At 47.3% G+C, this 16,361-nt stretch overlaps 1 protein-coding gene across 4 annotated transcripts in view; it reads left to right on the top strand.

The window, feature by feature from the left end:
- Window positions 1-16,361, top strand: part of ARHGEF12 (Rho guanine nucleotide exchange factor 12) — a 100,027-nt gene that overhangs the window by 60,839 nt on the left and 22,827 nt on the right. For 3 of the 4 annotated variants that reach the window (XM_053269178.1, XM_053269176.1, XM_053269179.1), the window contains 16 exons: window positions 1,540-1,611; window positions 2,861-2,953; window positions 4,007-4,117; window positions 4,452-4,550; window positions 4,953-4,995; window positions 6,043-6,148; window positions 7,628-7,765; window positions 8,547-8,579; window positions 9,690-9,804; window positions 10,033-10,135; window positions 10,680-10,889; window positions 11,882-12,014; window positions 12,433-12,468; window positions 13,453-13,607; window positions 14,662-14,808; window positions 16,013-16,098. In XM_053269178.1, coding sequence (XP_053125153.1) covers window positions 1,540-1,611; window positions 2,861-2,953; window positions 4,007-4,117; window positions 4,452-4,550; window positions 4,953-4,995; window positions 6,043-6,148; window positions 7,628-7,765; window positions 8,547-8,579; window positions 9,690-9,804; window positions 10,033-10,135; window positions 10,680-10,889; window positions 11,882-12,014; window positions 12,433-12,468; window positions 13,453-13,607; window positions 14,662-14,808; window positions 16,013-16,098 — 1,680 coding nt within the window. The remainder of the gene's footprint in view (window positions 1-1,539; window positions 1,612-2,860; window positions 2,954-4,006; window positions 4,118-4,451; window positions 4,551-4,952; window positions 4,996-6,042; window positions 6,149-7,627; window positions 7,766-8,546; window positions 8,580-9,689; window positions 9,805-10,032; window positions 10,136-10,679; window positions 10,890-11,881; window positions 12,015-12,432; window positions 12,469-13,452; window positions 13,608-14,661; window positions 14,809-16,012; window positions 16,099-16,361) is intronic. The other variant, XM_053269177.1, reaches the window with a different exon arrangement.

The raw sequence follows: 16,361 nt of genomic DNA, 5'->3' as shown, positions 1-16,361 counted from the left end.
AGCAACGGCCACTGCGGGGGAGGCTGTGCTGGGAAAGGAGCTGCCACACTAGGGATTCTCAAACTGGGGTCCCCAGAAGTTGCTGGACTTCAGCTCCCACCATCCCCAGCGGCCAAAGGCCATTCTGGCTGGAGATCGTGGGAGCTGAAGTCCCACAATGGGACCCTGGTTCAAGAATCGATGCACTTCCCAGTTATGAACCAGTGTCAGTCCTTGCTTCCAGCTTTCCATCGCTAACGAAACGCCACAGAAGCAAGCAGCTTGAGAGCTGTATTCCAACATGCCTGTTATCACTTTCAAATCATTAAAATGCACTTCAGTACGGAAAGAAGAAGTGAAAGGGTTTTGCATCTATAAGAAGCATTGGGCAAGAGGGTTTTCCCTTGTGGTCTTCTGCTCTAGTCAAGGTGGGAGCTTTCAGTTCCTCTCCACTTAGCTGTCGGTCCTCCTTTGCTTATTGGATAGTGAGCTGTGGTAGGTGCCTTTGCTTGTGGAGAGGCTCTGGTCCCTACAAGCCAAATCTCCCCAGCTGTGTTTTGTGGTTTTAATATAGTGAGAGGCAATAATGTGTCGGTGCTGTCTGAAACCAAGCTGTATCGGGCAATGTACTTTCTGGTAAGGTGTGTGTGTGTTTGTGTTTGTGCACGCTCGCACGCAGACCTTTAAGGAAGACGTTTTTCTGTGATATACAACTTCATAAGCAGGAAGTAATGGGGGTGAATGGGTCTGAAACGCTAGCCTTCATATCCAGGGGCATTTTTAACTTGAGTGAAAAGGCTCTTAATTTAGGACCACAGTTAGTTTAAAAGAAACGAAACAAAGAACAAGAACCATCATCCCTACGAATCAATGTAGAAACTTCCAGAATTAGGGACTTTTTCTTCCTGCTTTAAGAAAATAGCTGAGCAGATGTTTAGTAAAACTTGCAAGTATGTGTGTGCATGCCACTTTGGGGGTTATATGTTTGAGGGAAGATGAAGTATATTCTATACAATTGGGGGGGGGATTTAAAAATGTGTTTGTATAACAGCTTTCCCCCCAAAGTTACCAGAGAGTGTGTGTCTGTGTCTGTGTCTGTGAGCTCATGCATTCATGCACCAAATCTGTGAACCCAAGATGATAAAAAGAGAGGGTTGAAATTGTGAAGCATTTTGAAAAACTTATTTTACATTATTTTAAATGCCAGGATAGTCTGACTTGCCCCTCCATATCATAGAAAACTTCTGATATTCTTAAGGCCACATAATTTTGAGATAGCATTGGCATAATGTCCCCTTTGTTGCTAGGTTAAGTGTTCATGATAACTTCTTAAAACAAGACCTGCTATAATGTGCAGGACTGGGAAAACAAAACCAATAATTCAGTTGCTGGGTCTCCTAAACATGTGATGCTGGTACTCAAGGCTTTTGGAATATGTTTTCAGTCCTGATGAGAGTGATACTTGACATGTTTGATAATCCTTTCTTTGTTGAACTTCCAATTGTTTGACAGGGCAAGCCCTGAATAGTAAATGGTCTGATTTTTCTTCATTCTTCCCAGAGTCCCCGGAGTGGCCTGAAGGAGCGAATCTATCTGGATGAGAGCCCAGAGAAGAGTGAGACTCAAGATACTGTGAGTGCACGATGAAAATCTTGGCAGTAGTTTTGCTGTCAGGAACCTTTTGTTCTTCCCAGGATTTCCTCTTTTGGTTTTTGAGCTTGCAGATGACATTATAATCTTTAATTAGCTAAGGGTTTTTTAAAAATAAAATAAAAATTAAGGTTGTGTTTTTGATAAATTCAGATTGTGTATTGGAAACTGGGCCTTTCTGTCTTGCATGGACATTTCCAAAGTCATAAGAACAGCCCTGCTGGATCAAGCCCAAGGAAGCCTATCTAGTCCAGCATCCTGTTTCATGCAGTGGCCCACCAGATGCTTCCGGGGAGCCCACAGGCCAGAGCTGAGGGCATGCCCTTTTGCTTGCTGTTGCTCCCCTGCAACTGGCATTGGGAGGCATCGTGCCTCTGAGGCTGGGGGTGATTTAGTATTTTGCAGTGAGGGAGTTTTCTCTGCTGCCTATTAAAAATCAGTCCTCAAATCCATCTTAGAGAAGAGATCACTAGCTCAGTGGCAGAGCTCATGCAGATGGTCCCAGGTTCAAACCCTGCCCTCTGCCTGCCATCCTGTAAAGCTTCTACTGGTCATTCAAAAGAACTGGGCTTGGTGAGACCAGTGACTTGATTCAGCTGTGCATGCACTCTGAATAGCATTATTCGGTCTCTCTGTCTGTCCTGTGCACCTAGGTGGAGATATTTTATATCTTAATGGGTCACAGTACGTGGGTCTGAAGTGTTTTTCTGCTTTTCCCTGGAGTACCCTTGAACTTGAGAGGCAAATCTACAGCCACACATGGGCAGGTTCTCTCTTGACATTAAGGAGTGCTGTTATTTTTCTTCAGAGGACGAGATCTGGCACAAAAGACTTATGCAGGTTTCAAAGATTGCTAAACATTAATTTTCACAGCATTCTGTACAGTGAGGTGGTGCAATCTGCCAAGGCCTAGTTTAAAGCATTATAATCATCCCAGTTTTTCCACAAGGTGTTCAGGGTGGTTTGCAATGGCAAAACATTGGTAAAACATCATCACAGTGCAAACAAAATAACAAATGCATCTTGAAATAATCACAGTATTCCAGCCAGGTCGTGTATTCTAAAGTTGTATTTTCCCTAGTCTAATTAGCAGAGTAAAATTGCTAGTTGAGGCGGAAGTGGTGGTAGAGACAGAACTTGGCCTTGTGCTTATCTTCAGTTGGCAAAAAGAGTAATAAATTGCACTCTTTGCTTTCTTTCTCTCTCCCCCTCCCCCCAACAACTATACCAGGACTCTCAGTCCAGTATTGGAAGCCCCTCCTCACGAATGGCTCCTCCGATAATAGGAGCAGAAGATGATGATTTTGATGGTGAACAGGAGCAGGTGAAAGTTGCACTCTTCTCTGCCGGGATCTTGTCCCTTCCCTTCATACTTGCTGACCATTGTAATGTAATCTCTTCCCTGTGCTTAAGCGGCAGGTCTGTCCTTGGGATTTGTTTTTGTTTTGTGGAGGGGAAACAGTTTCCCTTTGGAAAGCCTTGTTAGGGGATGCACTGCCATGGTGATACTGGAGGGGAGAGTGGGTTTTGAAGTAGCAAGCATGAAGTGTTCCCTTTGCTAAGCAGGGTCTGCCCTGGTTCACATTTGGATGGGAGACTACACAGGAGCACCGTCAGCTGTAAGAGATTCTCCTTGGGGGATGGGGCTGCAGCTCAGTGGTAGAGCATCTGCCTTCCATACAGAAGGTCCCAGGTTCAATCTCTGTCAGCCTCTCCAGGCTGGAATCTTGGAGAGCCACTGCCAGTCAGTGTAGACAACATTGTGCTAAATGGACCAAAGTTCCGACTTGGTATAAGGCAGCTTCCTATGTTCCTGTAGCTGACCAACAGTCATCCTTATTTTAAGGGTTTGTGCTGAGAGCCGTCCTCTTTCTTTATTTGTGAGAAGTGAGTTTTATTTGCCTTACTAAATGCACTGGCTTGCTTAACTCTTGATACTGGTACTTCAGTTTTTCAGCCCAACACTGCCATAATATTTTGGGTGACTGGGGATTTGTAAATGTCTGTGCAGAGCTAACCTTAGAGAGCCTGGGGCGGTGTGTGTGTGTGTGTGTGTGTGTGCAAGGCCTGGGGCAAATCAGCCAGTGCGAGGGCCGCTTCTAGTTAGTTTCAAGGGGGGTTGAGAGAGCGGGACCTAGGTCACACACCCTGCTTGCCCTGCTCTGAGAACGGTGTGTGTGGGTGTGGTGTGGGTGTGTGTAAGAGAGATATTGATTGATTTGTGTGGAAACCTGAATTAAGAGTTCAAACTGGTATGAAAAGAACAGGAGATGAATTTTTGTCCAGCTTCTCCTGAATGGACAACATGTGGAGGAGGAAGAGGGATGCACACAGCTGGGAGGTCTAAGTTTCAATGATTTCTCCTGTGTGTGTACAGATCAATGGGCAGTGCAGCTGTTTCCAGAATATAGAGCTGCTGAAATCTCGCCCAGCTCACCTGGCTGTCTTCCTGCATCATGTCGTGTCCCAGTTTGACCCGGCTTCGCTGGTAAGATGTCTGCTTGCAAGCAGTCCTTTCACGGGAAGCTAATCAATTCTGAAACCCTGTGCAGCACAGATCCAGGTGCAAGTGTGGTTAACACAGTAGCAGCCTGGAAAAGAAAACCATTTAATCTGAGACGATAAAATTGGTTCAGAAACTCCGCCGTGGAAACAAGCGCAGAGAGCACATAGCGACTGGAGTTAGCATTTGCCTTATCTCAGGGCCTTAACTGGGTCTCTAAGGAAATTTTTATCCCCTTGAAAATCTGAATGTAACAGATTGACACTCGCCGCTAGAATTAAGCATTCTTCCCTGTTGTTTCTTTGGTTTTTTAATGTAGCTTTGTTATCTTTTCGCGGACCTGTACAAACAAACAAACTCCAAAGAGACTCGCCGTGTCTTTGCTGAGTTTAATCAGTTCTTCCTGGAGCGAGCTGCGGTAGGTTTCAAAGCAAACGCGCCATTTTTCTCCTTGTATGTTTAACAAATGGGCAGCTAGTTCAGCTTGGCCTGATGAGTCCCGTAATGGCTCTGAAATCAAAGGCTTGCATTTAGGCAGGATGGACATAGTCCCTCAGATTTCCAAGGCAGATTCGTTTTTAGACATGGTGCTTGGACATCGTGGCCTTAAGCAGGGGCCTGTGAGCTCAGCAGAGGGGGGCATGCTTGTTGCTAAGCTAAGCTGGTCTCTTTTTCTCTCCTCCTGCCATGTGTTGTACTGTCAGATGACACTGACGGTACCTCTTCGGGGTGAGGCTGGGGGGTTAAAAGCGTGAAGGAAGGGCCTAGGCTGAATCCAGGCGAGAAATGGATGTTTCATTTGTGCCTTTTATTGTTGCAGAATTTGAAGGTCCCAGTTCCAGACGAAATATCTTCTGATTTAGGTAAGTTTGTTCTAGATACTGTATAGGGCAGCGGTTCCTAATTTGTGGTACTCCAGACGTTGGTGAACTACAACTCCCATCACCCCCCAGCTGTGGTTGGGGGTGATGGGAGTTGTAGTTCACCAACATCTGGAGTACCACAAATTAGGAAGCCCTGGTACAGAGAGAGCTTTTTTAAAAAAAATTAAAGTCCTATATTCTCTGTTTTGTGTCTACGCAAGATCCTCTGATAGACAGTGGCACTGGTGCTTTTTTAGGACAAAGATATGCTGTGGGCTGCCAGATACCGCAGGCAAGCTGGTCTGGCAGTAGCAAGTATGAACTATCCCCTTTGCTCTGCAGGGTCTGCCTTGGATTGCATTTGGATGGGTGACTACATGTGACCACTGTCTGCTGTAAGATATTCCCCTTAGGGGACGGGGCTGTAGCTGAGTGGCAGAACATCTGCTTGCATGCAGAAGGTCCCAGGTTCAATCCCCAGCAGCATCTCCAGGCAGGGCTGTGAGAGACTCCTGCCTGAATACATAGGCAGCTGCCATATACCGAGTCAGACCCTTGGTCCATCTAGCTCGGTATTGACTACACAGACTGGCAGTGACTTCTCCAAGATTGCAGGCAGGAATCTCATCCAGCTCTAAATTGGAGATGCCGCCAGGGAGGGAACTTGGAACCTTCTGCCTGCAAGCATGCAGATGCTCTTCCCAGAGTGGCCTCATTCCCTAAGAGAAATACCTTGTAGTCTCCCATTCATATGCAACCATGGCAGACCCTGCTTAACAAAGGGGACGAATCATACTTGCTGCCACAAGACCAGCGCTCCTCCCATGCAGAGCTGCTACCAGATAGTGTAGAGTCAATACTGAGCTAGATGTGAACCAAGGATCTGACTCGATAGAAGACAGCTTCCTGCGTTCCTATCCTTGCGTTTTTAAGATATGTAGCTTGATGATATCCATGCTGCAAAACACGAGGCAAAAAATATCACTGCTAAATCTCTGTCTGGCATTGCTCTGAATGTAACGGATTACTGTTTTCTGTAACTTGTAGAGAAGAGAAGGCTGGACTTGATTCCTGAAGAGCTGCACCGCTATTATATTCAAACTGTGCAAGATAAAGTCTTCCCTGAGGTCCAGAAGCACCTTGAAGATTTTAGGTATATGTTGTTCACCTGTTAAACGCCTGGCTGTCTGTATGCTCCGAAGAGTGATTGTTGTTCCTTTGCAGGGGGAGGGGGGCATCCATGGGGTTCTAGATATGGGACTGCTCTGGCACAGACCACAGTAATGGAGTCATCCTGAGAGTTATTGCATTTCTTGGAGCAAGTGTGGTCAAACGTGAGTCCCCAGATGTTGTGGGACGACAACTCCCATCATCCCTAGCCACAATGGTCTCAGGCTATTGTTGCTGGGGGTAAGGAAGGCGGGGTAACTTCAGCCCTTTCTGTAGCGTTTCCCCCCCAGCTATCCCACCAGGCGGCCTCATAGAGACACAAGCCTTTCTGGAAAGAGAAGATCTCTTTTTTCTAACTCTGCCTTAGTTCTCCATGAAATTGATTCTAAGTTTCTTTTCTTTTTTCTTTTCTTTTTCTTTTCTTTTTCTTTTTCTTTTTCTTTTTCTTTTCTTTTCTTTAAGTTTCTTTCTGTTCAAAATTCTGGTCTGCTTTTTGCCTAGCAAAGTTCTCCATAGAAAGTTGGCGCTCAGGCCCTTCTAGAAGTGTAATGGCTCATTTCTGCAGCATTCGGCCAAGCCACTATTTGACGACTGGGTCTTTGTGTGCATGTTGCTGTTTGCATTTGGGAGGGAAACAACTCTGTTGGCACAGGCATAAGCCTTTCAGTGGTTGCAGCTGGTTTCCTTTGCTATCCAGCATTTTCCCTGCTTCTCCTTTGCAATGTATTGCGTCCTATTCACTGGACTCCCTAGGGCAGTTCACACGATCGCCATTGGGATAGGAGAGGCCTCCTCCTCTATTTCAGGAGCCGAGCACTAGAAGCAGGGAGCTTGATTGTTAGACTGAGCGTGCCCTACCCAGATTCCGCCCCCAGCTTCTGCACGAGGTTGGTGGGGAAGCCGTCGTCCTCATCTGGGGCTTGACTGACTGTCACAGAAGATGGAAAATCGAGAGAGCACCCAACTCCCAGATTAGGGCAGGAGGTTCCTACTCTAATGGCAATTGTGTGAATTGCCCTCCAGTGTATCAAAAGGGGCTGCGTGTTAATAGTGATGCAGCCATGGAGTTTAGCTCTGTGATCTGTGTGCTGCCTCTGCTTTCTGCAGCATGAAGCATAGTGTGCTGGAAACAGCTTGCCCAGGGGCCTGTCGCTTGATAGACGCATGTCTTAGAACAGTGCCCTCTAGGCACACACCGACTGCCCTGATTAGGTAGGAAACCGTTGTCTTCTGAGTCAGGCCCTTGGTGTATCTAGCTCAGTACTGTCGACACTTTCTGGCAGCAACTTTCCAGGGTTTGGATTAGGCTATTTCCCAGCCCTGCTTGCAGATGCCTGGTACTGAACCCAGGACCTTCTGCATGCAAAGCAAAAGCTGTTCCTCAAGTGATGGGAATACATTGCTTCTGCCTTTCTCCATTACTGTGTTCTTCATGTCCCTGTCCCCGTCTGCGTGTCTTCAGGCAGAAACGCAGCATGGGACTGACGCTGGCGGAAGGAGAATTGACCAGGCTGGATGCAGAACGTGTCCGTGACCGGACCACGCTGGAGAAGGAGAGAGCGTGTGCAGAGCAGATCATTGCCAAAATTGAAGAAGTGCTGTAAGTATGTGTGTGTGGTGGGTGTAGCTCTCCGCAAGCAGAGAAAGCAACTTGATGAAGAGGTCAATCCCAACTGCATTTCATTGTGACAGGTCTCTGCAAGAAGGTGGCTCTCCAGGCCAAACACAGGTCACAATTGCGTACAGCTACTGTTGGCTGAGCTTAGTTTTGGGAGTGGGGATGGAGTATTCAGCACTATCTATCTGTCTATTTCTCTAAGGTGTACCTGTTGCTAATCCCATGCGTGGCAGCTCTCACGAGAGTTTGTGAGCGAGCTGCCAGCAGGGGGAAAGGAAAGTGGCAGAAGCAGACAGGCTTGCGGGTGAGGCGGAAAAGATGGTGGGGAGGAAGAAAATGGCAATGGCAGCGAGAGGGAAAGAAAATAATGGCAGTGGGGGCAGGCAGGGAGGGAAAGAAAATGGTAGCGGGCAGGGTGCGGGGGGGAATAGAGGCACAGATGCTTTGCACCCGGCCCAGCTAGTTTTATTTATTTTATTGGTACACCACCCCAAACTTCTGTCTCTGGGCGGTTTACAGCAGCATAAAACAAATTCAAACAGAAATTAAAACCTTAAAACAATTAAAAACCACAAGTCTGGTTAAAAAACTTGGGGTGAATAAATGTGTCCTAGCAACTTATAAAAAGTTGTCAGAGATGGAGAGGCTCTTATTTCAGCAGGGAGCACATTCCAGAGTCTTGAGTTCTGATAAGCAATCCAGTGCTAGTGGGAAATAAGAAAGCATGATACAACACCAGGTTCTTTTGCCTCTTTCCATACAGGATGACCTCCCAGCCTATAGAAGAGGAGAAAAGGTAATCCAAGGTCTCTTTTCCTCTGGGGTTTTTGGGAGTGTCTTTGCCATACTCTGGGTGAATCCTTCTGTGATTTGTGCACACTCAGCAGGCCGACAGAGCCCTCTGCTGGCTTTGTTGGCAAACATCATTTATGTTTTATACTAATCTTCTTTCGACCATCTAGTCCAGCTGTGTCCATTCTTGTTGGCTTTTAGGGTCCCAGGCAGGCAGTCCTTTTAGATCATGAGTCCTTTGGGACAGGGAAGTATGCGGTTCGTTCTATATAAACCGCTTTGAGAATGTTTAGGGTGAAAAGCCGTATATCAGTATTCATAATACAAATATATGATGAATATTTGTATTCCGCTTTTCAACAAAAGTTCTCGAAGCGGTTTCTATAGAAAAGAAACCACATAGCCCTCTGTCCCAAAGAGCTCCTGATCTAAAAAGACTGCTTGCCTGGGACCCTGATAGGGGTGGTGTCTAAGGTCAAAGGTCACGGACCTCTTTTTATGGAGGCGGTGGGGATTGAAACTTAGACCTTGTGTTTGCAAAATCTGCGGACGGCTAAAATATTGCCCACTCCCATTGCATAAATTGCAGTGTGTGTTTCTGGTGAGCAGTGATGCTGCAATTCAAGTAGATTTGGGCTGGTATAACCTTTAGTTCACTTTCTGCACAATTGTACATTTTGACTTGAGTAAGCAGAACTCACGAATAATGTCACTTGGATCATTTCTGTAGACCAGGGCTGCACAACCTGGGCCATCCTGCAGATGTTGGACCAGAACTCCTTTTAATCTCAGACTATTGGCCACGGTGGCTGGAGATGATGGGAGTTGTAGTACAAAGGCAGCTGTGGCTGGGGATGATGGAAGTTGTAGTCCAATAGTGGCTGAAGTTGTGCAGTCTTGCTAAAGAGTCAGGGTAGAAATGCTAGAGATAAATAAAGAGGGAAGCGCGTTTTTTGTCATAGCATTATAAATCGCTACTTCAATGCTAAAGAAGTACTTGACTGCGGTGAGGGGAGAGAGAATCGTTTGCTAATCTGTTCTTTCCTGCCGCTTCACGCAATCAGCCTGATGAGATATTCTAGGTAGCTTAAGTGTCTCATGGTCTTCCCTGCAGTTCAAGCATGCAGTATGTTGTTCTCGCCTACATGAAGCACCTGGGCGTGAGAGTCAAAGAGCCCCGGAGTCTCGATCAGAAGCGGGGCCGGATTGGATTCCTGCCCAAGATAAAGGTAATGGTGGCACATCTTCAGTCAGAATGCTGACCCAGGTAGGCAAGTGAACACAAGGTAAAAGTCCATCTCAAAGTTCCTGTATTTACTCGTAGAGTAAAAGTACTTCCTTTCTTCGGACTTGGTGCTTTGCCAGTACCCACGGATCTGAACAAGTCAATGAAAGTGTCCTTTAAATGGGACATCTTGCTAACAGTCACTCTTTTCGTGGCTGCCTCTCTCCTCTAGCAAAGTATAAAGAAAGAGAAGGAAGGGGACGAAAAGAAGAGGAGAGTCTTCCCCAACATCCTAGGACCTCCCCGGAGACCGAGTCGCCACGACAGCTATGCAAGTAGGTTGGGCAGAGGAAATGCAGGTTCCTCTTTCTGTCGGCTCGTCTGTCTTGTCTCAAAGTTTGATTTCTTGCCAATCGGTTTGTTTTCATGCGAAAAATGAACTACCGCGTGCAAGCTATAGTGGGACATTTTCCTTTGAAGTGTGGCATGTTCATTGTCTTTAAAATGAGAGTGCTGCTGCCAGTTCAGTGTAGACAGTACTGAGCTAGAGGGACCAAAGGTCTGACTCAGTAGAAGGCAGCTTCTTCTGGAGAAGGACTATAGCTCAGTGGAAGAACATCTTCTTTGAATGCAGAAGGTCCTAGGTTCTGTTCCTGGCAGCATCTCCAGGTGGGGCTGGGAAAGACCCCTGCTGAAACCTTGGGAAGTTGCTGCCAGTCAGGGAAGACAACACTGAGTTAGATGGACCAAGGGTCTGACTCAGCAGACAGCAGCTTCATAGGCCCCACGTCTTCTTTCCTGGTTCCTCAGGTTCAATGAAAGGCCTGCTGTTTGGGCGAGAACCATCGGCATACTGCTAATTGCTTCCTGTCTATCCAGTAGGCCGAGCCATGGAACTGCAAAAGCAGCGCCACCCAAAGCACTTATCCACACCTTCCTCCATCAGTCCGGAGCCACCAGACTCGGCGAAGATGCGCCAGAGCGGGTCCAGCGATGGCACAGATGCAGCCTTCCCAACTGCTAACCTAATGTCTCCACTCGCTGCTGGAGCCTTTCCAGCTCAGGAAGGGAACAAGGACACTGACACAGGTGGGAAGAGAAGCATTGTTAAAAAAAAAACCCACCCTCCCACCCCAATGTGCTTGCTGTTGACGTCATCCTTCCCTTCGAGAGGAAATGTTAAACCTCCCCTAGAGTTTCTCAAAGCACGTGCTGCATTCTGCTTTCAGTTGCTGCAGGTCCCAGACCTCAGTTACCGCTTTCTGGGAGGGAAGTGATACAGGGACATAAGAGCCCTATTCAGACATTCTGCTGTACAGAAGTCTGTACACTCGTACACCTGTTTGTGTGAATGACTTTACCAGTGTTCATTTTCAAAGTGAACCTGGATAAACGTCCTTCAAATGTATGGTACAGATAGGCAGTGTCCTTCTGAACCTGAGTTCAACATAACATGTTAATGACTGTACCTGAGTATACAGCTGTATCTCTGTACAATGTACACTCTTCATATGAGTGTGGAACATCACATGTGAATGGGCCAAAGATAAAAGGGTGTTATGGAAGACACTTTGGGCCCTCTTCACGGGTTATGTGCACACACACACACACAAAAGCAAAAGCAGGTATAGAAATGGACAGACATCTGTACAGTCATACAACATAATGTCTGAATAGAATTTATATTATACCTGCATCCAGGAGTGTGTACTCTTGCTCTTGTTTTCGTGTGAATGATTGTACCTGCGTCCATTTTTAAAGCAAACCTGGGTACAGGACCCCTGAAATTCAGGATACAGATCAGAAGTGTCCTTGCTAGTTTACTAGAGCCCCTATTCAGACATGTTGTTGTACCTGTGTCTGGGGATTATGGGAGTTGTAGTCCAAAAACAGCTGGAGCGGGCCTAAGATGAGTAGGCCTGCTGTATCCAGATCTTTTCCTGTATACAATGTACATAGATTGTATGAGCATTGAACATAACTCGCGATTCGGGCTCTGGTTGTTTTAGAAGCTGGGTGTGACTTTCAAGGTCTGAGAAGCATGGCTGTAACCTCCCTCCCCTATGTTCTTATGGTTTTAGGGCCAAAACAAGTTGGAGACCCTCCATCATATAGTGACTGTGTAGACGGTGCCCCCCGCACACCCAACACCCTCTTTGACTTCCCCTCCCCTCCACTGGACCATTTGCAGGAAGAGGAAGGAGATTTAGACAGGTATGTCTTCGCCTCAGGGCCGCCTTAGCCTTCACTGACCACGGTGCTGTGGGGCAGTGAGAGAGAATTCAGTAAGATGCTGATCTATATAGAACCATGGGCGATTCATGGCAGTTTGCTGAGTATTTTGGCTATTCTTCAGCTTTCCCTGTATTGGGAGGCACTTGTGGCCTATAATATTGGGCACCTTCACTAATAAGAGACATGGGTTGACATCCAGACTAAGTAACTCAACAGTTCAAGTCGAGAGTTGCTTCAAAGGACTCTTTAATGCCTGTAGAACAGCTCAGGAGTAATTTAGTCTGTCGGCCACAAACCTTAAACCTGTGCCTAGGATTTTGGAGAGTGGCATAAGGTTTGTGCCCGGCAGACCGGCTCCATCAATCTGTGTTTGATACCGATTTCATTTCCTTCCTAGGTTAGCAGAATTGGGAACACCCAAATCTTTCCGCAAGTGAGTACAAGTATGAATGTGACTGGGCTTTGTGCCCTGAGGAGGAAAAAACGTAAACAACCTTGTACCTTAAATGTCTTTCTGCCCTGTCAATAGGGAGGGCAGCGGAATCAGAATATATTGCTGCAAAGTTCTGCTTTGATACTGTAGGGCAGGGCAGAGGGTGCTGAGGCTATTCATGCCTGCATTTGGGAGGTGTGTCTTGATCTGTGGGCGCAAGGGACTGAGACCATCAGCCCTACTTAAGCAGGGGTAGACGGGGAGAGTTCAAAGTCCATTCTTGATGCTCTTGTTGAGGAAAGAGCTCTCTGCCCCTTTAAGGTGACTCATAGTGTTGCTTTGGATAAGTCACACAAGCTGCCTCCATCTCAGTTTACCCAACTACTGTAAAAGAAAGCCACACAGGAAGCTGCCATATGCCGAGTCAGACCCTTGGTCCATCTCGCTCTGGATTGTCTACACAGACTGACAGCAGCTTCTCCAAGGTTGCAGGCGCAGCAGGAGTCTCTCTCAGCCCTGTCTTGGAGATGCTGCCAGGGAGGGAGTTTGGAGCCTTCTGCATGCAAGCAGGCAGGTGTTCTTCCACTGAGCTACGGCCCCATCCCCTAAGGGCTCACACGCGTAGTCTCCCATTCAAATGCAAACCAGGGCAGACCCTCCTTAGGAAAGGGGAAATTTCTCCCACTCTCCTCCTTGAGCAGCACCATCAGTAAGAGTCACCGAGCTTCTGGCAAAGTCCTTCTGTCTCTCAAGGCAGGGGCAGGCACGACAGGAGGTGTTTGGCAACAGCTGGGGAACCAAGGCTGCCCACCCCTGCAATCTTAAGGCAATCTTCCCCGCTTCCATTCCTGACCATAAGATGGTTCATGAGATCAGATCTTTGGGGCATTTTATTACTGGATTTGCGGGGGGGGGGTGGCTGGAGAACAAAACAGCCGATTCTCCTCCTGCCTTAAGAATTCACGGAAGCTTCCCTCCTCTTAGGACAGACAGCATGGGTGCTGGGGACATCCAGAGCGAAGATGAGCTCTTTGACTTTGATGTGGAGACAGACCTGCCCAACTGGCAGCAGCTTGTGAGCCGGGAGGTGCTGCTCGGCCTGAAGCCCTCTGAAATTAAGCGCCAGGAAGTGATTAATGGTACATTGGTGCGGGGGGGGGGGCACCCCCATCTTTCCCTTGCAGTGACTAAAGTTGTCGGTTAGAAACCTGTCGGCTCCCAGCAGTGCAAGTTTTGTCTTCGTGGCCTGCACAGGAGGCTGCCTGATATAAATATATTATCTGCACCAGGCATTGCCAGCCTTGGGGGCCTAGATGCTGTTGGACTACAACTCCCATCATCCCCAGCCACAATGGCTGTAGGTGGGGAATGATGGGAGTTGTAGTACAACCTTCTGGGGGCTGAAGTTTGGGAAACCTCCAGTCTACACTGAGTGGCAGCAGCCGTCCAGGAATATAGGCAGGGATTTCCCCAGCCCGACCTGGAGATGCCTGAGACCGTCTGCATGCAAAGCAGGTACAATACTACTGTGCTACAGCCCCCTCCCCGCCTTCCTTCCTTTGTTAAAACCACCTCGAATTTAAAGGCTACCTTATTGTACGTTTAAAGTGTATTATAACAGTGTGGCAGTTAATAATAAAACACTATTTATGAAAATGGCTAGCATGAAAATGTCTGCTTTTGCACAAGCTGTAGGGTCATGGTCCATGTACACAGATGTTTGAGGAGGAGAAGTGGAGTCTGTTCTGGTCCGGCTCCCAGAATAGGGGCAGAGAGAAACATGGACCTCAAGGGCAGGTGGCAGACGAACAAAGGGCAACCACAGGTTCCTTCGGGAAGCATGATCCAAGCATAACCTTCAGGAATACTCCTTAATTTCAAGGAAGCGAATCGATTACCCCCGGTAACTCAGTGGCCTGGAAGGTGCTGATGCACTCCTTGGGATCAAAATCTTCTTCCCTACTCATTTGATTATTTGCAGGGTTAAGAGTGCATCCTTCTCCCAGAGGCAGTTGGCACGCAGAATGGGGTTTTTGAGAGATTTAAACTGCTGATGTAATCCTCTAAATTGCTTAACTCCCTCACTTCCTGACCATTCTTGCTTCCGAATTTAAACTGTTGGGCGTCTTCCTATCCTTCCTTTTTCTACAGAAAGGCCTTTACAGCTATTCTGTTTCTCCTCCTTCTTTCCAGAGTTATTTTACACTGAGCGTGCCCATGTCCGTACACTGAAGGTCCTGGATCAGGTCTTCTACCAGCGGGTATCCCGCGAAGGAATCTTGCCTCACTCCGACTTGCGAAAAATCTTTTCTAATCTGGAGGATATCCTTCAGCTCCATGGTGAGTGAGGGCCTCTGGCCACCCATTGCCTCCGGCTGCTCTCAAAACAGCAGTGGTGGGAGATACACGCCTCATGGGTATTGATGCACAAGTAAGAGTCATCCTAAGATGGTGGTTTCCAAGCTTGGGCCCCCAGATATTGCTAGACTTCAACTCCCATAATCCTTTTGGCCATTGTGGCTCGGGATGATGAGAGTTTAAGTCCAGCAACATCTGGGGCCCAAGGCTGTGAATTGCTGCCTCAAGGCGATGGCCATGCATGTCACACTCTTCCAGCAGAGAGAGCTACTGGAATAATGTTTGGATAGATGCTCACCAGCGTTCCCTGTATCAGGAATACCCAGATGTTGTTGACACCAACTCCCATAATCCCCAGCTGCAATTGGCTTTGGCTGGGGATGTTGGGGGGGTTGTAGTTATCAGCATCTGGGAATCCCTGATACAGGGGACACTGATGTTCATTGCAAAACCACTTGATCTCAAGCCTCCAGTTTACAGGACGACCTCGATATTCGCGGGGGTTCCGTTCCACGGTACAACCGCAGATACGGAAACCATGAATATCAAGCCATTGAAGCAATGGGGAATTAGGGGTTAGGGGGTGGGGATATCAGCAAAACACTGAATTGGGGGGGCAGGGGAAAGCTGCTTACTGTACTTAGCTTCTCCCCCAATTCACACTGCACCTCAGAATGGTTGGCCTCCTCTAAACCTAGTTAGCTTCCATGCCATTTTCTAAATGTTATCCTTGAGAATTTGCATCATTCGTGGTGTGTGTTTGCTTCTTTTTATTATTAGTCAGGTTGGCAGAGAAGGTGAATGTCAGAAGGGGTGAAGTAAGGAGAGATGGTGGAAAGGGGTTAGTATGGAAATGAAACAGGAGTTAGAAGAAGGAGAGGTGTGTGTAGTGCATGCAAGAGTAACATGTGGAGGCCTTCCCCAGATTTTCAGCCAAAGCTCTGTGGAATCTCCAATGCACCTGCTGCATATTTCTGGCTGGAGCAAGAATGCACCATTCCCCTTGCTCCATGCTCACGTTGTGGATGAAATCTGAGTGGGCTGAGTCATGTCAACATCATTGTGGATGCCCTTGAGCTTGGGAACTCTCAAGTGCATTAAGAGTCATTGGATTTGGGGGTCACTGCCACTCTGTTTCCAGACCTGGTGCTAATTTCCACCTCTCTGCTTTTTCTTTGCTGTTCAGCTGGATTGAATGAGCAGATGAAAGCGGTGCGAAAAAGGAACGAGACATCAGTTATTGATCAAATTGGAGAGGACTTGTTAACTTGGGTAAACTGAACTTTGTTTGCTTACTTTTTGGTCTTCTGGAAAGTGAAAACGTTTTAGAAAAAGAAGATTGGCAATGGAATAGCAAATAGAGCCACAGGTCAGCCTTGGCAATTTGTCTTGTCTGAGAGCCTATTATCTGGAATTCTTCATTTCTGAAAGAATGACGTTGAACTGGGGTGGGGGCAGGGGAGACTCGAGACTGTGGGAAGATGGAGGCAGCTCAGCATGGTGTACGTGTTTCACTTCTCTTGTGGAGTCTTTAT

The sequence above is a fragment of the Hemicordylus capensis genome, chromosome 8 (assembly GCF_027244095.1).
Source record: "Hemicordylus capensis ecotype Gifberg chromosome 8, rHemCap1.1.pri, whole genome shotgun sequence".
In the NCBI taxonomy this organism is placed as follows: Eukaryota; Metazoa; Chordata; class Lepidosauria; order Squamata; family Cordylidae; genus Hemicordylus; species Hemicordylus capensis.
Note: the sequence above shows the minus strand (reverse complement) of the source record. Positions and strands in the feature narration are given on the sequence as shown.